The sequence below is a fragment of the Aptenodytes forsteri genome, unplaced genomic scaffold (genome assembly GCF_000699145.1).
Source record: "Aptenodytes forsteri isolate BGI_AS27 unplaced genomic scaffold, ASM69914v1 Scaffold27, whole genome shotgun sequence".
Taxonomy (NCBI): domain Eukaryota; kingdom Metazoa; phylum Chordata; class Aves; order Sphenisciformes; family Spheniscidae; genus Aptenodytes; species Aptenodytes forsteri.
Window position 1 is genome coordinate 2203960 of NW_008794407.1, and position 27540 is coordinate 2231499.

Below are 27540 nucleotides of genomic sequence, written 5' to 3' on the forward strand. Positions count from 1 at the left end.
TAAAGTTACTCCATAAAAACAGTTGTTGATGGTTTAAAAAAAAATTAAAAAAAAAAAAAAGAGGATTGGGGAGTAAAAAGACTGCTTCTGGAAAGTAGAATGGCATTTAGCTCTTGTATGATCTCATCTTTATGCTTTTCATGATTAATACTTCGTATTTCTACCAAAAGATGACTGTATTCATTTAACCTTGAAAGCAGGTTCTACAAGAAGGGGAACTTGTGATTTTATTTCAGAGGTGCCTTGTTGAGAGTGTAATGCATCCTGCATCATGAAAGATAAGCTCCTTCATTATAACTGGACGAGTGTCATGAAGTCCCATTACAAGATCTCTGCTAATCATATTTGGACATGGAAATTGTATTAGGGGGTGTCAGTGACTTCGGTTTATAAAGAGCAAAATGTACTTTCAGCCTGCAAGTGACTGGTCCTTTCCTCTTTCTGCATTGAAACGTTGAATTTCAGTGAATAAAAGTCACCTAGGTGATGGGTGACTGCTACATGGAGAGCAAAACAACCACTGAACTTTACTCAAAGGCATGAGTTTTCCCTGTCATATAATTAAGAACCCTCCGATTTAGAAAATGCATTTCACTTCTGAAGTATCTTCTCATCAGGCTTTGTTGAACAAAACAACTGCCACTTTCCTGGAAGGCTTTTTGCGTGCTGCGTTTCTGTTCTGTGCTCCGGCAGCTGGTCATTGTGCAATAACTCTGCCCACTGAGCGGCTTTCCTTGCACCCGCCAGCCCTGCGTTCCCTTCTGTTGACACAGTTCTGCAGCACTTGTTTTAAAAATCTCTCTATTTTTTTTTCCCCGAGATGAAGCTCAGCTACTCTAGATCTGTCCCATCCTCCTCTCTCAGAAGGACCTCTATGGAGTTTCACACTTGAAAGTACGATGGAGAGTTTCCCCTACCCAGGGCATCTCATTTTAAAGCACAGTTTCAACCGTTACTGGCAGTGAGGAGGTGTGTGGCTGAGGAAAGGGGGAGCTACATCACCTTTCTGTTTCCTTTCCCTACTGCTGCTGTGGCTTTCCAGGCAACTAAGCTTTCTTTTTGATGAAGTACATGATTTCAAAGGCTCAGTCTGGGTGTTGCCTTGTGTAGCAGAGGGCGCGTGATGCAAATTCTGGAGAGGAAGGAAGAACAGCGGTCCTCAGGGTAAATAGCCAGTTGGCTGCAGGCCACAGTGCTGTTCAGGTCTTAAGGTCTTGTTAGAGTTACAGGAATGACAGAGCTGATACGTAGGATCATTTTTCTGAAACCGTTAAAGGAAATCCATCTATGCTCGGTACTTGACAACTCGCTGGGAAGCACAGTCAGGCAGCCAAGTGCACTCGCTTGCAGACCTCAAATGTGTTTTATGTTGGCAGTATTAATTCTGAATAGAGCAGTGTTACAAAGATATATTTTATTCTTTTGGAAGTTATAGTTTAATCCATTCTCTAGGGGTAGCATGGTCTTTTTAAACCCCCAGCAGTGAGTTTTTACTTTCCATCTCATCTGAACAGACTGCAGAAGGGCCAGTCAAATGTTCAAACCCTACCCTGCTCTAGTGCACAGTGACAGTGAGATACTTATTAACTGATGTGTCCTATGATTTTTAAAATTTTTTTAAAGCAAAACCAGCCCAGCTTTATAATGAATTTTATAGAGGTATAAAAGCAAAAACTTTATCTATTCCTCCAAACAATTCCCTTGCCCAGCTTTCATTTGAACCGGAGCAAGGCTTGATCTCTTCCTCCCGCTCCTCCCCCCATCCAATGGTTATAGCAGAGATTTCCTCTCATTAAGTGAACTTCAGATGGAGCCCACCCTCAAATAAAAATCCAAACATTTTGCTTTGTTTTGGGCAAAGGAGGCAGGGAGGCATTTAAAAGACAGGAGAGAGACAAATAGCCTTTCCAAACAAACAAAGGATAATTGCTCTCATAAACGTGGGTCCTCATAATTTAAGAGCAATTGTTTATATACTTGGTAAGCCTTATAAACAGAGAGGGGAGACAAGGGCCAGAGTTGTGCTCAATAAAAGGTCCAACTCAACAAGGCCCTTGATTGTTAAGTTGTGTGTTTTGTGAGCCTCCGCCAAGTTTACTTGCTAGCAGTGCTGTGCTGCGTGTGCTGATAGTGGCATAACGGAGCAAGCTCTGCAGAGAGTCACAGGAGTTGGAGGGTGCTGTGGCTGAGAGAAGTTAGAGGCACAAACAAACCGTCCTGTGGATGGCAAATCTCTGTTGTGGTGTGCAACGTGGTATTTTGGGGTTCGCAGGTGGAAGGCTCATACACAAAGCTTAAATCTAGTATGTGTTTATAGTACAGTATATAGAAAACTAAAATGTGTCATGTATTGGCCAGATGGTAGAAACCAGTGGTAAAAGCTTTAACTTCACCCTCACCACAGGCCTGTGACAGTAGGTAACTCCATGTTTTAAGGGAGGCTGGTTAATTTACCTGTTTTGATTTATCTTTTTTTTTTTTTAAAGTGACATCAAGTCTTTCTTCATAAGATTTCAAAACAGTTGATGAGTGAACGTTAAACAGTCTTCCTCTTGAACAGACTTTGTTGTGATTATTGATTTACTAGCAGAATCCTCATAGCATGTCTCAGCTTGGATATGTTCTGTCAGACAGGTAAACAAACTTGAACTGAAACCTGAAACTATTTCAAGTAATGAACCTTAGGGTTGCCAGGTTTTTCAAAGTTGCTTGCAAGATGCCGGTGATTCCAAACTGCATAGTACAGTAATGTGTCCAGAGAGCTGTATTTCAAGTCTGCTAGCATCTCTAACTTGAGGTGTTTGAGAAGTTTGTGTTATGCATTAGCTTCTTTCCCAAGCACCTGCAATCTGCTTGCTTTTGCTTCTTTTTTTTGTTTTTCTTTAAACTAGAACACTTTATATCTGCATATTCAGATTTTGTCTGCTGCAACTACTGCCTGTGATGGTGGACAAGCTACGCCTGGCTCTGGCTGCATGGTTTTTACTACTAGTGCTGGGAAACAACAGATTGCATTTCAGCAGCCGTATCTGAATGCTCAGTGTAGTAGAGAGGGACCTCAGGACAGAGAAGGATGCATGGCAGGGTGAGCACAACTATTAGATGTGTTGCTTACTGTGGTTTCCAGTATGTCATATTCTGCATCACCTTCATGGGATATCTAACACGGTCAGGTTGGTGGCACCATGCGGTCATGCCAACCTATAATATTCCTGTGAGGAAAGAAATCTTTCTGCAGCTCTGTGAACCTCATTTGCCTTTAATGCCCTGGTACCGGAACGTGCAATTGCAAGGAAACAGACCTCTTCTGTGACCAGGCTGTGCTTGCCGTCTGAGAGCTGCTTCTCAGGCTGCTAAATGATTATTGGTGACTAATTAGATGTGATAGAAGTAAGCTGCCAACGCTGTGGTGGGGAATGCAGGGGGCAGTTAATACTGTGGCATGCTCGCAGATGATTGATGTCAGCCTGTCAGCTGCTCTGAGAGCACGAGTGTCTCAAAGTGCCCTGGGGCTCCTTCATTCCTTCCGTGTTACCAGGAACACGTAAGTGCCAGCTGCAGAGGAGGCCACTCAGCCCTGCTGCGTGCGGTGGCTGCCTGCATGCTGAAGCTGGAGAATGCCAACGCGAGTGTACTGATGGGGAACATGAGGCCAAGCGGATGAGATGTTCTGTTCAGCTGTCAAAAGAAGACAGGCAACTTATTTTCTCCAAGTGGTGAATCTGTCAGATGCAGCAGCATCAGGTCTGTTGCTTAAGCTTCTCAACCACCCTGAGTCGTAAAATTTGCCCAGATGTCAAAGCACGTGCTGGGGAAAGTCTTAACAATACATTTGATGCAGTGTTTCTTTTGGATACAGCCTTTTGAAAGAAGCAGAGTATGAATTTACATCAAGGTTGCCAAGATGTCCAACAGCATCTGAATTCCTTGTAGGTTAATGCAATAGTTATAACGGCTTATTTTAAAATATACGATTAAGTATAAACTGAATTTCCTAATCCAGTTTATATTGGTTAAAATATAAGAATAAACGTCTGGCTTCATCCTCTGGCTCCACTCATCATTATCTGTACGACATTTTTGACACCATATTGTGCAGTGGAGTTGTGGGTTTTAACAGAGGGCACACAAAAGAGAATGAGTGAAGAGGCAGCACTTTTACACCGTCATACTGAAGCCAGCTCAGTGTACGTGGTATCCTCTGAAACCACTGTGCTTCCCATAATTTGGGAATGTGTCCTGTTTCTGCAGCACGTCTCCCACAGCTGCAGCTGCCCCCAGCTCTGGGCCACGCTCTGCATTTCCTACGGTTGGGAGTTCTGGTCCTGCATTAGTGCATCCCCAGGCTGCATCGCCCCGCTGGCTGCACTGGAGCTCACCTGAGGACCAGATACAACCTAAAGTCATTCTCAGGGTTTATCATGTCTGTGCTTGTGCCACTCTGCTGAAAGGGGAGGCGTGTTTAATAAGGGACAATTCAGTTAAAACATGGGTAGGATCCTGGAAAAAGACTATAGTGTAGTCCTGCGCCTCATAGGTTAGTACAACTCCAAGTAGCATTACTCCCAGGAAAGTGAGAATGGCCATTGCCTGGCTGAGTTACAAGGATGCACTGGACACACACTGGAAGCTGTTTTCCTTGCGGTGTAAATTTACAGTTACAGTATTTCGGTAGCTTGGAATGTCTTAAAGTTTTACAGCTCATATCTATCTGTTTTCTAAGCCGTGCTATCACAAAGTGTCTTAGTTTTAAACATAGCAGATGAAACCTGTGTAAGTGCCCCTTATTGTAAAGGTATATCAAATACTTGTCAGAAAAATATTCTGTGGCTTAACTAACCAATTTTTAATTAATTTTAGCATAATAAACTAAATTTAACTCAGCTTAAAAAATAGTCGTTACCAGTGTGCCTCTGGTTGTTCTCTTTTTTTCTCATATATATATAATTCTGCAAAGAAACTAATCTATTGTAGCGTGCCAATTCCTGATCTTAAATATTTTAAGACAAAAAATAAGGAAAGAGAGAAAGTTAATAGGTTCAAATTCTTCCGTTTTAATTGTGTGATTGGAATATCCTCATAAAGAGTTTGACACCTTTCCCTAGAAAAATGTTTTAAATAATGTATCCAATTGTCTTTAATTCAGTTTCCTAATGATATTAGGTGTATATTATTAAGTTTTCCCTGGCACATACTTTTATAAATGAAAGGTAAGCTTTTCATTCAGTCATAGCGCTTCTGTGGTTTCCAGTACTTTCCATACTTAGTAAGAAAATTCATCTGTAATTATGGTAATCTGCCTATAGATATAGCCAAATATAGCTATATATGGAAATAAGACACACATACGTATGGAGAGATAATTAGATTATACCAAGGTTGTGATTCCCTGCTGGAGAACCAGAGTCTGAATCAGCTGCAGTCCTTGCCAAGGCAGAACATGATCCTTCAGTGCAGGTGTTCAGCATCTCCCTGTTGCCCCGCTATGCAGCGCTACTGGTGCTCCACAAATCCACAGTGAGATCTAGGTTGCTTTTGGAGTTTGTCCACACCTTTTCTAAACAATGGCTTGTTGCAGCTGGTTAAACAACACTCTTTGTTTTGAAACTCTCGTGGACACCTGCTATAAATCAGTTTTCTCATCCTTAAGAATATAACAGAAACAAACAGCAGTGAGCGATGAATCATAGCCATGTGCTGCAGTGGAGTACTATTCAGTTCACGTAGTTTAAACCAAAATTAGGATCAAAGCAGTTTAACAATGACATGAAATTAATCAGTAGTCAATGAACTGTACATTTGGGATCAGTACCAGTAATGTCACCGATAAATCACAGCACTGAACACTGAATAAATGTTAATAAACACCTACAGATAAACAGCTTTAACTAATCCCCAAAAGTTCTAGTTTCTCTTTCACAGGTACACATACACACACTTTACCAGCATGTGTGTGTTATGATCCCCCCCCCCCCCCCCCCCCCCTGGTGGCGCACCCATTTTTGTCCCCCCCCCCCCCCCCGCCACCTGGGGGTGCACCCACGTCCTGCAGGAGATGTGGGTGCTGTCACCTCGTGGGGCCCCGTGCTGCTCCTTGCAGCTGGTGAGGCAGCACCCACGAGCTCACGTGCACCCCATGAGGTGTGGGTCTCTGCCTGCAGCAGCCTGCCTGAAAGCAGGCAGCTCCTGGCCTCTGACTGGGAGGCTGCTCTATCTGACTGATGAGTTTCTTCCTCTTTAAGGTGACTGGTTGGAGGGTGATGATTTTCTTCCCTTTTAGCATGATCAGTTTTGGGAAGCACCCTCTGGTTTTATGCATTTTTTACACACGCACGTCACAAACGGTTCACTTGCATTCCTATCTTAAAAGGTGGTGTTAACGCAGACCATTTGCCAAGGTTGGGCCATGCCATCATCATTTGTTCCCAGATCTCATTTTGGTATCAGAGTAATCTCATGCTGCACAGGCAGGGTGTAGAAGCACACCCTCCATCCATACCTTTGTGTACAGCAAGGCTGCTAAATGCAGTTCACGTGTGATGAGATTGCTTCGTGTTCTCGACATTTTGGAGTTTTTCTGTAAACAAAAATCTAAATTCCCTTCAAGGATCAAACAGCTCTTCACAAAAAGGCTGGTGAGCTTGCTGCAATGTACTGCAGGCAGATGAGGCTTTGTTGTGTTACAAGGACTTAAGCGATTTGCCAAAGGAGTGGGCTCTGCCAGCTGTAGTCTCAGCTAAAATAACTTATTCTGCCTGAATTGTTCCCCAGATACGGCTGCACTTGCATGAAACTCCTTATACTCAGTAAATAAGACTCAGTAGCACCACTGGTGAGTGCCGTAGATATAAAAAGTAATGAAAAGAAGAGACCGATTGGCTGGGGTGTGCAGGAACCATGGCTCAGTCCCAAGGCAGGCATCCCACCTTTGTTTCGGAAGAAGGAAAAGCTGATGTCTATGCCTAATGATCAGCCCTCGTGGGAGGAGGCACCGCGTGCCTCTCTGAAGCCTTTTCTTATTGTGTGGTTTTGAAACAGCTTCTGGTGTGCACTCCTGTCATTGAAAATCTCCTGCTTCAGAAGGAGCGATGCTTTTGTCACCTCCGTTTACTTCCATGTCCCATGTCAAAACAGTCAATCCAAACTGAACAAGAGGGATGCCTTGTGATGCGGACACCGATTCCCACAAACTAAAGGGTGATCAGGAATTGGCAACAGATTTCACTGTCTTCCAAACTGGATAAGATATTAAATAGTGAAAGCTTCAACATTTTGTGCTAGTTCTTGAATCACCCTCAGGGCTACAAAAGTATTTTTCTGAATTGTGTGTAATACCGGTATTATCACTGCCTTGCACATGGCTCATGTGTTCTGTAAATGGAATTAAAATGAAGGAACAAGTAAATGTCACTGTAACTGCATTAGAGTAGCTTAGTGGCCCAATGTTTGCAATCTCATCTCACTTCTTAATTCAGCATTTCTCATACTGACACTTTTGTGTTGTCATGTTGCTATACATGGTACATGCTATAAATAGTCACAAATCCAGCATGAGTGGAGTGTACCTCAGTATAATGAAACAAGGGGAATACTTTCCAGGCAATTACTGATGGTAGAAAAGTCTCTTTGCCACAGATAGAACAGAGAGAGTGAACCAATCCAACAGTGTTTCAGATTTAGCGTGGGGTGAAGGGAGTTGTGATCCTGTGAGATGCTGACTGCTCTGAACTTAGAGTAGTCACTGGTACTCCGCACATCCCATGAAGTACTCGGCGTCCAGATACTGCAGCATCAGCCTCTTCGCTGGTAAATCCAGTGAGCTGGAAAATGTGAAGTCACTGTGGATCTCTAAAACATTTCCTAATATAAATTCTTTTTACCTTCTCATTGGAAGTTTTAAAATGTGACTTTGTGATCTCTCTTTATTGGCTGTGCTCCATGTTTCCAAATTATACTGAAAACTGCTAGAAATTCATTTTTATAAATTTCTTTTTTGCGTTAGTCTTTTGCTTGAAGTCTTGTGCAATTAAGAAGGAGAAGATGAAGTCATTAATATAATTTGTCCACCTGAAACTTCAGTACCTAGTGGAACTGTAGCACAGTGTTAAATGCCTTTTCTAGAACCCGAGGCTCATTACATGTACCTTAATTTACATCACTCAACCTGTAAACGCAACCTTGTCATCACTTTGCTGCTTGAATATAATTGTAGTACACCAGTTGGACACCGCTTTGCTCTCTCTGCAGCTTAACAGAGCATAACTTTCACCTGTGCTTTGTGTCAATCAGTCTAACTTCTGAAGTTGGTCTCATAAGGAAAAGCGTCAGCTGAACTGAAGGTAGTCCGAGTGTGAATTCACTAGGACTTCAGTGCCAGTTTAGTAGTGCAGGTAGTCCTTGTCCACAAGCTTAACATAGTGCATCCCACCAAGAAATCTGTAGCCTCAGCTCTGCAGAGAAGGAGAACGCATGCTACTTTTTCTGCACCAAGGAGGGAGACTAGTAATGGAGCATGCTGCTCAGGAGTCCCAGAACTGAGGCCAGCGAATGCTGTCTTTCAAACTCAAATTATAAGTTACAAGGATTGTCAGTATATTAATTATATCATAGGAAAAAAAAGAGAGCACCTTGAGGAATTTTCACTGAAGCACAGCAGCCTTATCAGCCCGCATAAGCAGGGTTTAATATGCTTCTGTGGATCATGTACATTGCAGTGAACTTCATCCTCTTGTCTCCCAAAATGGAGAATGGTCTGCATATTATGAATCAGGAGTAAAAAATCTGTAAAAGTGTGTAGTGAAACAACCTTGAAAAAGTTGTAGCAAGGGCATTGCTTCCCAGCACAAAGTGTGTATCTGTGCCAACCTGATGGAAAATAGTGGCACAGTTTTGCTGATGAAAACAAGCATCAATTACTCACTGTTATTCTGTCCTTCATTTTTCATGCACCCTGACAAATTCTTTCAGTAAGAGTTTTACTTCTCTGTTTTAGAAAGGCAAGGACGGCTGACAAATCAGGGCTGGCTGATGACAAAGGGTAGGGAATTTCTTGGGTCATCTTGTCTAAACAGCAGCTTAAAACAGAATTTTCTTCATAGATTAATTCCTCTATTGTTGTGAGTTTTGGTTTGGTGGGGTTTTTTTTGTTTTTTTTTTATCTCACTGCTTCCTAGAAAGCTCTAGATGTCAATCCCAACTTACCCTCTCGGCAGCCTATGCTTTGACCTAATTGTGTACTGTATGATAATTTTTAACCCTCAACTACGATGTTTTCTCTTAATCTCAAACTTTGCTACTGCTCCTTCTTACATACCTTCTCAAGTACAGTAACTTTTCCATCACCTCTGTCTTCTATATACATACATTGGAGGTAATGGTACATATTAGCATATCCTTTTCAGTCTTCAGCTACACAGGTTAAGATTACTTAACCTCTTCACTCAGAGTTTGTGAATTAACACATTTATTATGACATTTTCATGAGGGTTTGATTTGCTTTAATTAGGCATAGTTTGTTCTTCTATGTGAGGCCTCAAAGAGAAGATGCTTGATGAGTTCAATTGAATTGGTAATCACAGAATAGTTGAGTTTAGAAAGGACCTCTGGAGATAGTCCAACCTCTGGCTCAAAGCAGGGCCGAATACAGCACGTCGCCCAGGACAATGTCTTCAAGGATGGAGACTCCATTCCTCTCTGGGAAACCTGATCCCATGTTTGACCACTCTCACCATGAAAAACTTTGTTTAAAAGGGAATTTCCTGTATTTCAATTTGAACGTACCGTCTCTTGTCCATTCACTGGATACTACTGAGGAGAGCCTGGCTCCCTCTTCTTTATACCCTCCCTTCAGGTATTTATACACATTGATAAGATTCCCCTGAGTCTTCTCTTCTCCAGGGTAACCAATCCCAGCTCTCTCAGCCTCTCCTCATATGTCAGATGCTCCAAGCCCTTGATCATCTCTGTGGCATTTCTCTCCAGTATGTCCATGTCTCTCTCATACTGGGGAGCCCAGAACTGGACACAGCACTCCAGGTGTGGCCTCACCAGTGCTGAGCAGAGGGGAAGCATCACCTCCTTCGACCTGCTGACAACATTGCTCCGAATGCAGCCTAGGATGCTCTTGGCCTTCTTTATAGTGAGGGCACATTGCTGGCTCATGTTCAACTTGGAGACCATGAGGACCTTTTCTGCCAAGCTGCTTTCCAGCTCATCGGCTCCCAGGCTGTGCTGGTACATAGGGTTATTCCTCTCCAGATACAGAACTTTTCATTTTGCTTTGTTGAACTTTGTGATGTTCCTGTCAGCCCATTTTTCTCCAGCCTGTCAAGGTCCCTCTGGATGGCAGCATGACCTTCTGGCATATCAGCCACTCCTCCCAGTTCTGTGTCATCTGCAAACTTGCTCAGGGTGCACTCTGTCCAGGTCATTAATGAAGAGGTTAAATGGTATTAGCCCCAGCACACCAGTGGTGACTGGCTTCCAGCTGGACTTTGTGTCATTGATGACAACCCTTTGAGCCCAGCAGTTCAGTCAGCTTTTGGTCCACCCCACTGTCCACTTATCTAGCCTGTACTTCACCAGTTTGTTGATAAGGAAGTTATGGGAGACAATGCCTGTGTAATAGCTTAAGAGGATTTTTTTACCCATGGATCACTAATTTTATGTTCAGGTAAACCTGACATTATCTGTCACATGTGATGAGGGTACTACTGGAAGTTTTGAGGTAGACTAGTTTTTCAGTGAATTCTGGCAAAAAGTGCCCATCCTTTCTACAGGTACTAAGAGCCAGTGCTGAGCCTCAGGGAATTCTCTGGACTGGGGGCAAACACCGCTGAACAAGTATCCCTTAAGCCAGTTCTCACTAACAGCTCTGTTACCAGCTGACGATATTTGCCTGCTTGAGCTTTAACAGGTAATGATGAGGGTGATCATTTATTGTCTCAGTCACAAAAGGTGTTTTTGAACAGGAGGATCAGGCACCAGTTGTGATGGAGCTTGAGTTGGTGTAATGAAAAAAACAAACTCTGCAAGACCCCCATGATGGGAGATCAGATTTGAAGATGCCTGGAACCATAGTGCAAAGGTTCATACAGTGCCTGTTTGAAAGTGGGACTTAAACTTCATGTGCTCTTTGTAGGAGGTGTATTAGAGTTATTTCATAGAATCACAGAAGGGTTGAGTTTGGCAGGGACTTCTGGAGGTCATCTGGTCCAAACCTCCTGCTCAAGCAGGGCCACCTAGTCGGTTGACCAGGACCACGTCCAGATGGCTTTGGAATATCTCCAAGGAGAGAGACTCCACAGCCTCTCTGGGACACCTGTGCCAGTGCTCGGTCACCCTCACAGTACAAAGTGTTTCCTGGTGATGTTCAGAGGGAACCTCCTGTGTTTCAGTTTGTGCCCATTGCCTCTGGGCCTGTCACCGGGCACCACTGAAAAGAGCCTGGCTCTGCCTCCTGTACACCCTCCCATCAGATATTTATATATATTGATGAGATCGCCCTGCCAGGTTCACTTTTTTCTTGGGCTTTGTAAAGAAAAGGGCCTTTCTCTTTTCTCAAGATGCCAAATGTTTCTTGATTCCAAATGCTGCTGCTGCTGCTGCTGCTGTCCTGTCTTTAAGTCTACTCCTTAAGATATCACCATAAGCTGGTGATACTAAATCTGAGGATAAATGTGAAATTGCATATAGAGCTAGAAATCAGTGATGGTGTTTAATATAATTAAGTTAGGTTAATATGAAAAATAAGAGGGTGAAGGATTTAGATAATGCCAGAGTTCTTGCTTTGAATAATAACTTTCAGCAATTGTGTAGACGTAAACATCACATTTTCTTTTTCTGCATATTGATTTTGATTTAATGAAATCAAAATGACATAAAAACAATCGGTGAATAGTTTTGTTTATCTCATTTCAGTAAATTGAAATCACAATGAATTGAAAAGGAATAATTACAGTCAGTTAATATTTTATGCACAGTGAGGCAGTTATTTATCAGTATTGTTCAGTAGACTGGGAAGTTAGTTACTGAAGTTGCCATAAATAGAGAGTGCTGAATTCTTGATTTACTTGCACGTATGTACATATGTACATCTGATACTCTTCAAATGTCAGAGTACCATATGCTATTGCGTATAAATAGCAATCTGCAATTTATACATCACGAGTCGCAGGCACAGCAAGTGGGACCTCAGGCGGCAGGGCTGGGTTTTAGAGGATGGCTAATGCACTGCTCTTGCAGTTGTCAGTACCATCTGTTTTGACACAGTCTGGGACTGCTTCACACTGGTGGTCAGGAATCCACGTAACTTAGTTGCACTTGGGCTTGAGCCAGTTACTTTTTCCAGTAGGAGAAAGCTGCTAGTGGCCACGTCTCTTTCCCAGCTTAACTCCTGAATTTCCCATAAACAAAATGTTAGTCCTTGTGGTTCTGAATAAGCACTATGTGCTTGCTCAGTGCATCATTGTATGAATAGTGCGTGTGTTTGTAACAGAAGAGGGGACTGCTGACTGTCACTCCAGGGCTCTTATAACGTGAAGTGTTTATTACGAAAAATCCTTGGTTTATGTATCTTTCTTAGAGAGGTGTTGGATAAGTCAGATTGCGCTGGTGTCCTGGGTTTCTGCTTTGGAGACCTACATTTCTTTTCTTTCATCCCCTCCAGAGTGTTCCTCTCACCCAGGTCCCAAAGGTGATTCATTGGGGAACTGGCTTTGGCCAGCTCTTTGCTGAATTTATTCCTTTGTAAGTGTAGTGGTAGCATTGTAGATTTGTAAGAAATGTAAAACTGTGGATTAAGTGATGTTTTCTACCATTCCTTCAAAAAGCCCTGGAGACCAACTTTGCTTTCTCAGTTTGGCCACGTGTCAAAAGGGAGGAGGGATGCAACCCTAGAAATGAGGTATTTGCCTGCAAAACAAGAGCATGCTTGCCAGGAGGCTAGCAGGTGATTTTGAAGGAATCTTATTCCTGGGAAAGAAAATAAACTTTGGAAACTGAAGTGTAAATGGATCTGAGCTGATCAGGAGCAGGTGTTGCAGGTTGGCCTTCAGTTATGCTTTGCACAATTCTGCTGATTTTCTGTAATCCGTGGCCATCCTACAGACCCAGGCAGGGCGCTTGATGGAGTCCCTCCTAGTCTGCGAAAGCATTAGTCTGGGAATAAAGACTTCTGCTGATTTGTAAAGCCTGGAAAACTCTTACCGCCTCGGGGTAATTCTCCTACACGATTGAAAAGAGCTCACCTCGCTCACCCTGGAGTGAGCAATGACATGCTAATTGAGCAGTTTTTACAGAAGAGGGTTGTGTTCTCTTTTCTGTTGGCAGCATTTTTTGTTGTTGTTCTATCATCACTCCCTTACTGATAACTTAGCTGGTAGGAGGATACGTCATCTGCTTTGGCGTACGACGCCTTAGCTGGGACACTGGGTAGACACTTGCAGGTATCTCACAGGACAATCCAGAAGGAGCTGGGCTGAGCTGGGATTGGCTTTACTTTCTCATTTGGTTTTGGGTGTTTGTTGGGTTTTTTTAATCTAGAGGCTTCTTCTTGTGCTATGTACAACTCTGTCCTATAATTTGGAGGGTTGTCTCTTCCCAGATTATCAGCAAAGCTTATGTTTACAAAGCCTGAATTTATTTTAGGGAGGCTATTTGGATTATTCTAAATTACATTGATTCAATGGATCTTTAGCATCTAAACTTCAGTGTTAAGAGAGGAGCTCAAAAGCTTCATGGCTTTAAATCTCTTGCTACTGTTCCCTCTTCTGTTTAGCCTATTGCTTACCATTTATTTCTCCAATTTTGGAGCTCAAATCGTGGATCCCCTGTTAATTTGAAAGTCAATAATTTCTGAGAGTTGGGTACTTTTAAAATGCCAGTATTTGATTATGAAAAACAATGTTCTTTTACACGAATAATTCACTTTTGGTGAATATGCTAGAAACAGTCATTTTGGGGGGAATTATTTGTCTGCTGTAGAGTTTGCTACCAGCTGGATGCAAGTCATCTTGATTACACAATGAAGTTATTATATTCTCAGCTTTCCCCAGAAGCAAGCATTCCTCTGCTTTGTATATTATTTTCCGTTTAGAGCAATGCACATCTACCAGAACTACATTTCAGGGTTCTGCAGGTCCTCTTGGTTTTCATCCATGTGAACTGGGGATTTTGAAAATGTTTCCCTCCCATAAATTTATGTCCAGCAACTTATCTTGAAGTTCTGTAATAATGTAAACTGATACATCTTTTATTCCAAATTCTTCCATTTTTGAGAGGTGACATAGTGGAACAGCTACAGCTGACTGGAGCAGCTGACTGGATTTCTGCATTTTGAAGTCGGGAGCCATTAGGCATTTGTTCCAGTTTTCTATATAAATTGCAAAGGTACGTTTGCATCAACACAAACTTCATGTCAGCATATCATTCAAAGACAAGAGTAGGATCTGTTTGCCCCAGCCCAGTGTCGCTCTAAGCAACTGGTCATGGCCACATATGTATAGCTCGAGAGCCAGTATTAAGCGATGTGCACTCATCTTACCTGTATTTATGTAAAGTAGGTTTTAAATGAAAAATGAAGATCAATACATAAAAAAGCGGAACACGGAAATGTAAATGTTGCCTAGTCGGGCAGGAAAGTGTTTTACCTGACAAAATTTTGACCTTGGAGTATGTCAGAGTAACTCAAAGAAAAGGCAGAACATAGTTGTAAGCCTGTTTCACTGAACCGAGTCATTCTCTGGATGAATTGGGAAGGGTTCTTATATTCAGCAGGATGGAGTTCCTGGGTTAATTAAGACTTTCTAACAGCTTGTCAGGTGGAGAGAGAGAGAGGATGACTTTGAAATTAAGCAAACTTGCTATCTTTTTGTTGTCTTATTTATCTTAAACCTTTTTTTAGAAGTATATAGAAGATGCTTATATATAAGCATCTTGTAAATGCTTATTTTCATTTTAACCACAATTGGTTTGCACATTTCAAAGCAATGCATTGAACAGCAAAGGACTGGATCCCCATAGGTGTGGTAATCCTGAAAATGGGGGACAATGAAATGCAACGTGTCCAGTCTATTGATAATCCAGTCTTGAGAACCCAGCAGGGCACAGGATGCCTCTCCTCTGCGTGGTACGGGTTAGGTCGGGAGGTGGTAACTCAGGGTTTGGAGGAGGTGGACGGGGGTTCTTCAGTGGCCAGTGGGTTCACCTACACTAGCATTTGTGTTCAGTCTGAAGCTCACTTTTGAAATGACTCTCCCCTTAGTCCCTGCTTACCATGCTTTAGTTACCACCACAAGGTGTATGGACCCAATTACTTTCAGGTGAAACTAAAACAAAAAATACGTTCTGGCAGGACACCTAAAGCGCCAGAGGGAACCTCTAGTGAGCATTCAGGTTTGGGGATGAAATTAGACATTGTCCGAATGCTAACACCCACTTCCCAGGCCTGTGGACGTTGGGTTCTCAGCAGTAAGAGTTTTGCTCCACAGATCTCCTCTTTCTGGGCTGCTAATGTAGACATAAACTAGCTCAGCTGGAGGAGCTCCCTGGCATACTGCAAGGAGTTGGGAGAGCATCTGGCCTGAAGGGGTTTAAGAAGAGCTTGTACTTAAGCATGTATGGAATTCATTTTGGGGTTAGATATTTACTGAACGTGGAAAAAATGCACCATCCCATCTATCTCTATGTAATTTCCCAGCAATGATGCACTGACAAACCCTTTTCTCAGAACTGGTGTGCTAGTATCGTCAGTGGTACTGAAGGCAAAATTAAGATTCTCTGACTTCATAAATTCATAGGTCGATTACTTTTTTCTTTTTTTCCTCTAAGTCTTCGTATTTTTAGCTCTATTCAAAAATATGGGGATAAAATTAATTCTTGCCAAGTGGCAGGGGACAAAGTCAGTAGGGGGGAAATTAGTTCCAGCTTTTGACAAATACATTGTAAGGAAGAATTATTTGCTTAATAAAACTATAACGATTACTTCACTTGCAGTGCTGTTTGACTTTAAGCATCTAGTGTGACTATGCCAGGAATGCAAGATCAGGTCTCCAAATGTATGTGGAGCAGTTTATAGACTAAAGAAAACCGGAGCTCAACATCATAGGGAAGTTACACCAGTATAATCCAAGGTGTAAAATGTCACACAGAAACTACTGTGAAATGGCTTCAAATTTAAGTTAACACATCCCTCTTCCACATGGTCTTGTAACAAAGTCTCTAGTCTTGTACAATAGGTACAGTTTCTTATTACATTCTATGGGAGGTTTTTAAAAACTATAAAAGGTTATTTTAAGTTCTGTGAACCATTCCTTCCAGGAGCATGTGGATGCGATTACTTCATGAGCTCCGAGGCTGCTCATTCTTACACTGAAAAATCGAGCTTTGTCGCAGGTCTTTGCTCTCAAAAAGAGAGTTGCACGACCTACAAGATCTCACAGGATAAGAAATAAATTTTCATCTTTGCTGAAGTGTTTTTGTTCCCTTGACCTTACTCTTCTTAAGTTTTCAATCTAATTTTCTGTGTTGGTAAGAATAAATTGTCTGGTGAGAGGGAAACAGTAGCTGTAACCTATCTCAGGTTTATTTAGACTTTTGCATGTCTGTGTTGGAAACAAGCCAGTGAAATACGGACTAAATGAAATCATCATAAGGTGGCCACTGAAGGGTATAGTATATTGCATAGTTATCACTGAGTATTTGTCAACTGTGCTGATGTTTCAAGAAGGACCCTTTAGGGATCTGCCCTGCTATACCCTACGGTATTCGTTACTAGGTTGCTAAATTTTTCCATCCCTCTGCAGAAGCCATCTGTTTGAATTGAATTGAGACACAAAACTACCAATATACAGAGGAATGGGCTAAAATTTATGACACTGGACTTGCGGTATATTTGGAGAACTGAAAATGAGCACAGTTTGAGAAGGTTGCTCCGTACTCAAAATGCTCTTGAAAAAATAGAAGATTAAGGAGAGAGAAAATATACCACTCTCTAAGGAGACAGGTGTGGGGAAGATGAATAGATTATATAAACATGGATGAAGAAAATAAATGGCCAGGCAGCTGTATGGCACATAGGAATCTGGGCAATACGTCAAATCACATACTTAATGCATCATCCTTTTGAGACTGTTGAAATCTGGAAGCTTGACCATGTGGTTTCCATGAAATATAGGTGGGAAGGACTCCACTTTAGCCGCTGCTGGTGAGGTGCAGTAGTGTGCGGTGCTCAGTTTGGAGCGTTGTGCTTTAAGAGAAATACATGCAGGTTTGAGAAAATCTAAAGGAGAAACTAGGAGAAACTGTGTATATTAGTTATGTGACTAGGAAGAAAGGGCTGAAATTTGAGCAAATGCATGTGAGAAATCCTTGCGGGAAGAGTGGAGACTTCCTGTTCTTCACAGTCACTAGGAGAGGGGCAAGAAACAGCTTCTTGTATGAGTTGGGTAAGAGGAAAAGCTTAGAAACTTGATATGGTGACAACACTGGAACAGGCACCTCAGTGAGCTGAGTAATAGCTGTCCCTGGAAATTAAGAGCAGGGCAGACATGCACATCAGAGGTGGTTTAAGTGTACTTGGTGTACTTGGAGAGAGACGAGAGAGCTCATCCAACTCTGCTTCTCATTCTGTACATTCTTGATTGTAAAAGGTTGCAAAATCACATAGGTATCTCCGCCAAGCAACCCTTTCCCTCTGGCATACTTGACCACTGCAGCCCCGTGCAAGTTTGCACGGTGAGTTTTGTTCCAGCTGCCTCTTCTTTTAGCCTGGAGAAAAGGAGGCTGAGGGGAGACCTCATCGCTCTCTACAACTACCTGAAAGGAGGTTGTAGTGAGGTGGGTGTCGGTCTCTTCTCCCAAGTAACTAGTGATAGGACGAGAGGAAATGGCCTCAAGTTGCGCCAGGGGAGGTTTAGATTGGATATGAGGAAAAATTTCTTTACTGAAAGAGTGGTTAAACACTGGAACAGGCTGCCCAGGGAAGTGGTTGAGTCCCCATCCCTGGAGGTATTTAAAAGACGAGTAGATGAGGCACTTAGGGACATGGTTTAGTGGGCATGGTGGTGTTGGGTTGCTGGTTGGACTCAACGATCTTAGAGGTCTTTTCCAACCTTAATGATTCTATGATTCGCTATCATGGGCTCTCTGATTCCTCCCAGCCTCCCGGAGCTGGGTGGAACGAAGGTCAGTAGGGTAGCTTAGCCTGAGAGAAATGCCTGAGGATGTTTGTGATGTGGAAGACGCTCTTTTGTAGGTATCCCTTTTTCTGGGACTTCATCCGTGCCCAGGGCCTTAGAAAGCAAACAGCCCTGTTGTAGCCTGCTGTCCTAGCTAACTCCTTTTCCTAATATCCTCTAAGGGCATACAGCCATATTTGACATCTGTCTGTCAAATTCACAAGTCTCTCCTTGAATCACAATGTTCCCCCTGTAGAAGCCTGTCAGCTGCTTCTGTTCCCCTTTGCACTGTAGCTGCTACAACCATTAAGCTCCCACTTTCCCCAGTCTCTGTAAAAGGAGCACTTCCTTGGAATGCACGAAGTTGATGGTATCGTGGTAAAAATGTGAAGTCTATACCCACATTGCACTTAGTAAAATATGCAATATCTATGCAACACTGTTACTGAAGAGAAGCTAAGTAGGTGACGTTTCTGTACTGTGCGTAAATGCTTCTTGCACACATTATTTTGCATCTAACTTTTTGACAAAAATGCCAATTGCTTTTTATTTTTCTCAGCTATACTGACTTTTCCAAGCCTGAACATAGATTGGTTTAATTCTTGCCTTAGTTTTGCTGAAAACCGCAGTGGTGACAGCAGGTCAACACGAAGGATCCTTTTTAGTTGTCAGATCAGAATCTGAAGTTTGATTCATATTTACCAAAATTTTAATTTTAATTTTGTTAACTTCAGGAGCTCACTTTAAAAAAGGCACACCCGCAATACCATCGTGGAAGGTGCGGTTGAATGGAGTCACGCTTTAAGCATGAAAAATGATTCAATCTTAAAAAGTCCATGCTGGGGTCCGGACATCAAGTGTCCCGTGTTAGTGTGCATCGCTGGACTAACGAAAATACAACATTGTTTTCTCTCTCTGGTTCTGAAATCGGAGACTGCATATTGTTGTCAATGCCAGAAGGAACAGAGACTAGATATTGGTTTAAATCATATATATTTAAAGGCTCTTCCCCCACCAGATGTATGTATTAATTGGGAAACAAACTGGCGGGGGGGGGAAATCCTTTGAAATAAACCAGATTCCTAATGGAATAAGAAAACTCCCTCCAGTGCATTTTCTCCCTCTGTGTCAGCTTTTATAGTTCTGTTTCTGGCACGCATCTTTTGAGATTTCTTTAAAGATTGTTAAGAAATTTTCTCTTACATCAACAAACAATTTTCAGAGCCTGAGCAAAGCTTTAATAAAAAGCATCTTGCACAGAAGATTGGTAACTGAGGCGGGAGAGGGGCAAAAGAGGTTGTAGGGTGGGAAGCACAGGGCTGCTTTGCAATTTGTTTTTTACTTTCTAAGATCATCAAAATGTAAAGCTGCATTTCAGGCTTGTAAACAATTTTTTTTTTTCAGGAAAAGAAATGCTTGTATAGGGCATGTGTGTGGGAAGATGTGTATTGAGAACTGCAATCAGTAACTTCATTTGCACTTGCAGGGTTGCGTTTATTAATGTCACACTGTCATTAAGTTGCCCTGTCTCAGACTGACTCAGCCTGTTAGCTAGCACTCAGTAAATGGTGAAGAACAAAATTTGAAGGAAACCCTTAGAGGTTCAGATAGTGCTATAGGAAGCCCCTCCCAACAATACTTGAAAAGCCTGGAAAATGTACAGTAGACCAAGTGTTTTGCTGAAGCTTTAAATGCTAGCAAAAAGCTTTCCAAGTTTTTACTGTCAAAAAGCTCCTGGAGTCACCTGCTATTTTTTTCTTTCCCCCTTGGGGGTGTACAACGAACAGTAAGCGGGAATACCTCTGTACAGAGTGCAGCTGAGCTACCACCAGAATTCCTGTCCGAGATCATATTGCATTACGGGCTCAGCAGACCAGTAATGCTCTCTCGACTCTCTTGTTTAAACGTAATGACACTACTACAGGCTTTTTCCAGAATACTTTGGGGGAGGGCAGACGGGGCGTGTGCATATGCATGTGTATGTGTCTGTCTGGAAGTCCATGCCTTGAAGGTGGAGGGAGCAAGTTTCGCATGAGGCACCTTCGGGATTGAAGGTAAAGGAAATACAGGATGCACATCTGGAACTGCTGTACTAATGAGAGAATTAAGACAGCACGAAGCAAGCACGGAGCGTGCCCATAAAACAGAAGGTCGAACCTTTTTTAGCTCTAGGTCTAAGTTAAAAACCACGTTTTGGTAATTCATTATGCACCCAGAATGTCTAAGGTATTGATTATTCACAGTGTGCCCAGGAGTGATGAAAGAATGCCACTTTTGATCCAAAAGGAGTAGAGATTAGCTGTATTAGCTCGGTGCTTTGATCACCGGGGGAGGGGGGGAGAATCGTGGAGTATTAAATGCTTTTTTATACTTAAGTAGGAATGGAGAGTAGGGAAGAATGTAACCCTGCAGAGATTTTTAGGTGTTTTCAACAATAACTGACTAAAACACTATGTTTTCAAAATACACTGGGAGACTGCCTTACAGGAGGTAATCATTCCCACAGTACTAAAAATTGTTTATAGCAGGTGTTAAAAATGAAACATTTTGCTTTTGATTTTAGTTCCATCTATTTTGCGGTGTAGAAACAAGTGTTTGTTCTGTGGGTTTTATTTATATCATTTTGTTTTCCCTTTTTGTGCTGGTTTGTGTATAAAACAAATAAACAACAACCAACCAAACAAAAAGCCCAAAGCAAATGAAAAAGTAAAAGGAAAGGAGAGAAATTCTCAATACCAAATATACGTGGTAGTGGAAGATACATCCGGCGCTTGAAAAAAATGTGTATTCTTTTATATTAGAAGCATCCTTGTCTTAAAATCTCAAGAAAAGAGCAAAAAGTAAAGGCTCCAAGTCTGCCACATCTTCTGCACATGTTTAACTTCAGGCCCTGTCATTGGTTTTGGTGGTAATGTGAGGCAGGTCAAACATACGGTAAGTCCTTACAAAAATTAATCTAGGGGACTCTTGCCTAAGTGGTCGGTGGAGTCAGTGCTTGTCTGCAGGAGCCTGGCTGCTGCTGGTGTTTTGGTTTTTTTCTCTCCAGCTGTAAATCTCATTTTTAAAGTACCGGAGTATACCAGACGCTTTCCAAATAACACTCCTCGATGCAGTTATTTGCAGTAGCTGCCAGGGGGGTATTGGGAGGTCTCAAAGGGGAGCAGGGTGTCTGCAAAACCCACTCTGCATTAAGATATGGTTCTTGCTCAAAAATACACAAATCCCTGGGATAGGTCCACGTAGCCATAGCATAGACTCAGAAGCCTTGAAGAAAAAGTTTTTCTTGTCACTTGCTGAAATACTGAGTTTCTGTCTAAGTAAAGCAAGATACAGAAGAGGAAGAGAGAAGGAGCTGGGTAGTGTAGGTTTTTCCTTGACAGTGTGAGATGATGATTTTGATCTCTCTGCAACTGAACTAGGTGATCTTGGGCAAGCTGCTGGACTTTGTGTCTTGGGTTCTTCAGCTGAAGAGTTGTGCCTCTCTCCCTTGCAGACAGGCTGTGAAAATACAGGCCTGTGGTTGTTACTGTTGCAGCTAGTGAGACCAGAGCATGCCTGTGCTGGGCTAAGTAAAAGCTTGATGGGGAAATTCATGTGTAATACACTGATAAAATTCATCTAAAATGGACTTAATTTAAAAACTCTGCCTAAACCCAGATTTGGGCCGGTTTGTTGAATGCATTTCTGGCTCTACCCTGCTTAGCGCATATCTATGCTGTCACAGTCACAGAGCTGTGGAGTCAGTGTTATTTAAGGAGATGGCTTTGCATGCTTCCCTGAAATGTCTGAACACTGAAGTGATAGCAGAAGATGTGACACACAGGAAAGCTTGGTGCTCTAAAACTAGTGTTCTTACTCCATTCGTGATAGCTGTTATTCTACTGGACACTAAATTGTGGTTCCTGTATTCATCTCTGGATGGTGCTTTCCTTCATAAAGAATTTCTGTTGAGATCAGTAGTGAGAGGTCGGAGATGGAAGGGGTGTGCTCAGCAGCAGCATTCATCTCTCATACACTGGTTGCATCTTGTGTAGCATACTGCTGAAATATCTCAGGGTCTCTAAATGTATTGCCCATGGCATTTGCTTGACTACCAAAATTATATCCTAGTTGTCTTCCAGTCTTTTACTTGTTTTGCTTGGAGAGCTGGGAGCAGGAGTGGAAATGACTCATAGGCAGCAATGTCGGCACAGAGAGAAAACAGTTGAAATAATCTTACAGCAAAGGCAACCTTTCTTAGTAGCAGAGGCCCTTTATTTTTGTGCCTGCTTTTTACTGGTACAGTGAAATAAAGAAGGTAAAGTAGTAGCAAATTTTTTTGGGGGGGGTGGTTGACTGCTTCTAGTGTGACAATTAGGCCTAGTAAAAAGAGCATGTAAATGTTGTGCAACAGCTCTGTAAGAAGTTTCCAGGCATGCTGTTTCTTCACCACTTACTTTTCTGGGCTTGTTTTTTCAAATCCAACTGAAGTTCACTTTAGTCCATTGGAAAGGAGTGCTTTCTGCGTGCACATGAAGAGGCACAGCCAACCCCCCTTCAAGAACTAGTCACTGGGCTCTTGGTTGACTGCTGAGTCACAGTTTGCATGAATGAAAAGTAAACTTCTTTAATGACACAATGAAAATAAGTGTACGGGGTTGTGCTTTTCGCATCTGCCCAGATCTGGTGAAGGAAGTAGCATTTGCCTTGTGAGCTCTTCTTTGGCCTCCCACTGAACGGCTGAAGGAGCTGAGAGGCAAAGGACCACAGTATTCCTCCCCTAACAGATCACAGCTGCCTAGGTAGTGCCAAGGTTATGGGCAGTTACTCTGTCAAAAATGCCTGCAACTCAAATGTACTCATGTCTTGCAGTGTTTAGTTGAGAGTATAAAGAATTAAAATCCCTGGACTTCCACTGCCGTCTCCTCTTCGTTACAGGGCTCAGACCTGCAGCCCCTCCTTTGCTAGCATGGCTTCGACAGCACAGCTAGGGGTGCATCTCTGTCATTTACCCAACACTAAGGTGTTTTCAGAGTATACTCTAAGATAGATTTTGAAATATGTCTCTCCTCACTCACTGGTAAAAATGACTGCTTAACCCCCAACAAACCCCGAAGCCCATCATGCTCCATTAACAAATGGGCTAGCGGGGTGCTGTGCTGCTCAGAGAGCTCTGTGTCCACCCACTGCTTACTGAAATAATGTGTTTTGTCTTCCAGACTCCGACCTGAGCATGCGGACACTCAGCACACCCAGTCCAGCATTAATATTTCCACCGAATTCCCCCGGTTTCCAGAATGGCAGAGGGTCGTCAACGTCTTCATCCTCAGTCACTGGGGAAACTGTTGCCATGGTCCACTCGCCGCCTCCAACCCGTCTCACTCATCCTCTCATCCGTCTGGCATCCAAGCACCAGAAGGAACAGGCCAACATAGACCGGCTGCCTGACCACTCCATGGTCCAGATATTCTCCTTCCTGCCCACCAACCAGCTGTGCCGCTGTGCCCGTGTGTGCCGCCGCTGGTATAACCTTGCCTGGGACCCCCGACTTTGGAGGACTATTCGCCTGACTGGCGAGACAATCAACGTAGACAGGGCTCTTAAAGTGCTGACCCGGAGGCTTTGTCAGGATACACCCAACGTATGTCTCATGTTGGAGACGGTAATTGTTAGTGGCTGCAGGCGGCTCACAGACAGAGGACTCTACACCATTGCCCAGTGCTGTCCAGAACTGAGGAGGCTGGAGGTGTCTGGCTGTTACAACATCTCCAATGAGGCGGTCTTTGATGTCGTGTCACTGTGCCCAAACCTGGAACACCTGGATGTGTCAGGTAACAGGAAATATTTCAATACGGGTGCCTCTGATTCTAAAAGCCTCATGCTTGTCAAACCCCTGGCCTCACAATTGCACACTTTCCCTGTCTGTGTTGTCTTTTGAAGTAGGAATGCCAATCTCCTAACACAGTACTGGTGAGACAGGCACCGCTAGAACCTCAATGCCCCAAATGCCAGCAGCACCTCTTGAGTGGCCGGGCCTCCTCCAATGGAGACGAGCTAGCAGAGATGGCCCGTCCAAATAGCACAAGTACTTTTTATAGGTTTTTGCACAAAGCACCCTTACGAGGGCCCATGTTGCAGTCAGTGCTACATCATATGGTGAAGGCTAGTCACTTCAGCAAAATTTGTTTTATCTCTTTCGTATATCTACATTGTGTGTGTATATATATAATTTATATGTAGATTATATGCTTATAAAGTATATATCTGTAATCTGATAAGTGACTTGACGAGGAGCTCAGAATCAGTGCTAGGCTTTTGTCTGGGTATAAATATCAATTGTCATCCCTAGCTAAACTTCAAGGTCCCCTTGTTTCCATTGCTATTTTAACAAGACTTAGCTAGCTTGGACTTTTTTTTTTTTTTTTAATAGTGTATATATTTGCGTAGTGGCTTTCTGCTTTTCCTTTCACCTACTTACAGTGTATCACTGCAGCTGTTTAGATCAGCAGAAATGTTTTAGACAATTTTCCTCAGACCTGCTCTGGAGAAACAAGATGTTTTTTCCCAAGGTCAGCCACACAGAATTTCCTCTCTGCAAATAGGTTGGCACTTAACAGAAAGGATGTAGCCAAGCAGAGCACTGAAGTAAATTTGATGTTCAATACTTACTTTGTGATCTCACTTGTTATCAGTCTAATGTTGTTATTAATCAGCCGGACCAGATTTGCCATTGCAGAGATACTAACGGCAACAAGCAGGACAAAGTGGGGATAGGAAGCAATGCTATTGAGTCACTGGTACCCAGATAAACTGACTTTTCCAAGGCTGCCTATCTGATGTACACTGATTTGCTTTCTTTTTTCTGCCTTTCATTTTTTTTTAACTGATTTATCCAACTCTTTCACCTGATACTCCTAGAATGGCAGAATGTCATGGAAGGCATCAAAACAAATAGCAACAAATAAGAATTACTCACTTTTTTGATTGCTGTCTGAAACCGCCAGGTGATAAGGAGTGTCTGCGGGACTCCGTGGGAGTCCTGTCCCATGGAGTCTATTCGCAATGACCTTGCATATGAGTTACTTATTGTCAGAACATACTGACATTGGTTCTTAATTGCTAACCACACATTCAGGTTGAAGCATCTCCAACACCAGGAGAAAATCTATGTGCCTGTGTGATTTAGACCTAGAGCTACATATCACTTTGAAGCCTGGCTGTATCCCTGGCATATTTATGCTTTACTTACTACATCGTCTAGGGTGGTGTGGAGAGTTGAGTGGCTCGAGTATCCTGGGCCTGGAGAGACAGGACAAGTAGAATTGCTGAGCTGAGGGTGAACTGCCTTGGCACACCAGTCTGTTAGCTGACACCCTGCGTGCACTTGGGGGCTTGTAGGTGGCTGAAAATGCTTTGGTCCACAGCTCCTACTGATAGATATGCTATAGAGCGAAGGTGACTTATTCAAAAGCAGGGAAAATGAAAAGGTGATACCAGGTCTTGAAATAGGTTCTTTTGGGGTCTGTCTTCATTTGTGGTTCCCCCAAGCCTGTTACTTAGAAGATGGTGTTTGTCCCTAAAAGCTCATCAGTTTGGTCCAAAGTGTGTAAAGGGCGAGTAAAATACCTGTCTTCCTTGAATTTTGTCTCATCAACGGGACAGGAAAGTAATTTTAATCTCACATTTTTCTAAGTTGTCCTTTCTTTTTGGAGCAGGCGAGGGAAAAATCCTGGTTTTGAACATGCTCAGAAGTCAGGGTCTTTGTGTTCAGACATGGCTTTTGCTGCATGTGCCTGCGTATGAATTGAGGATAATTGATCTCTGGGGTCTTGTTTTGAGTCCACTTTTTTCGTTCTGATGTGGGTAATTTTGGAGGATGTTTTGGATTCCATTTTCCCGTCCTTCTGTCTGTAGTTAGGAGGACAAGGCTTGCACCTACACGCTCAAGCAATTCTCAGGACTGAAGTGATTCACTGGTTTAGTTTCATACTGAGCAAGAGAAGTTGGGTACATGTGCTGGGGGATAACGCTATACTTGTAGCTAGTTAATTAAAACCCAGTTCACAGTTGTACATCTAGTTGAATCCCTCTCCCCCTTGGATGGTTACTTGGCAACAATAACGTACCAAAATCTTTAATGTCAAAACCAGATGTTCGTATTAACTTTAAGAGTTTTCCACAATGTAAGTTCTGTCACCCTCAGCATGCACTTTGTGGGCAGGTCTGAGATATCTCTAGAAGGTGGTTGAGCTTGACTGCAAGTTATTATCTAACACGCTAGCCAACATTTTTTTCAATCTGTTTGGAAGTTTCTCCTCCCTTTTAAAAATCAGCTATACATACTTTATGGAAAATCATGTTACAAGAGCTTTGTTTTTACATTTTTTATTATTTAGGACAGAAAAATTGTTGCAGACCCAGGAACCTGTCATTTTGCCTAAAAATCAGGCAGTTCTATATCAACATGGACTCTTTTTCTGGTGAAACCATTTTGAATATCCTTCCCATTAACTATTTTACAGTGTAGCCAAAGTAACTAGACAAGGCGATGCTGAGCTTGTCAAAACAGTGATCACACACCGATGTATGTGACTCCAACCCTGCTGTGAGACTTCTGACCCATTTGCTTTCTAATTGTGGTCGGTAAAGCGTTCCCCCTTCTTGGATCCTCAGCAGGCAGAACGTTCTCCATGGCCTCGTGGACCCTTCATTTTCACTTAGCCAGATTTTAAAATTGAATTCTGGTCAGCATGTAAAATATCCAGACTGACTCCTTAATCCAGCAACCTCATCAGGCAAACGCAATAGCGACAGCTACGTCAGGTCCAGCAGAACTCTGCCTAGGTGCCAGTTTCTTCTGTGGAAACCCAGCTCGAGAATGGGGACTCCTGTGGTACATTTTGTATCACCTACTCCAAAGAACATATTAGAGGTGAAAATTTTACACCATTAGTATTGTACTGCTTCCCTTTTGAAAAATCACTTTGCATTGAGTGTGTATGTAGTACTTATTTGAAGGCAAACGTATTTCCAAAGATTGCACCATAACATAGACGGATCTGCAACATAGTCTGAAGAGGAAATAGCAGCATTCAGTTTTAAGAAGATGTTGTTCGTTGAACAAAGTGCTTTGCTTCAAGGTCCCAGAGCTTCTGCATGACCTGTGGACAATTTGCCTGTTTCATTGTGTGAGGCCGAAGGTAAAATTTGCATCTGTTCAAATAAATTTGAAGCCTGAATTAAAAATCCAACTGCAAATTCAAATGATGAATGTAGAAATCTGATTGAAACTAACTGTTTCAAGTCCATATCCCATGCTTCTTACAGAATTTGTGTGAGCCCACTGGATTATCTCAAGGGATTTTTTTTCCTTTTTGTTTTTAAG

The 27540-nt window shown here is 42.5% G+C and overlaps 1 protein-coding gene across 1 annotated transcript in view; it reads left to right on the forward strand.

Annotated features, from left to right (window-relative positions):
* Window positions 1-27540, forward strand: part of FBXL7 (F-box and leucine rich repeat protein 7) — a 153018-nt gene that overhangs the window by 121056 nt on the left and 4422 nt on the right. The window contains exon 2 of the mRNA XM_009287995.2: window positions 23375-23986. Coding sequence (XP_009286270.1) covers window positions 23389-23986 — 598 coding nt within the window. The 5' untranslated portion in view covers window positions 23375-23388. The remainder of the gene's footprint in view (window positions 1-23374; window positions 23987-27540) is intronic.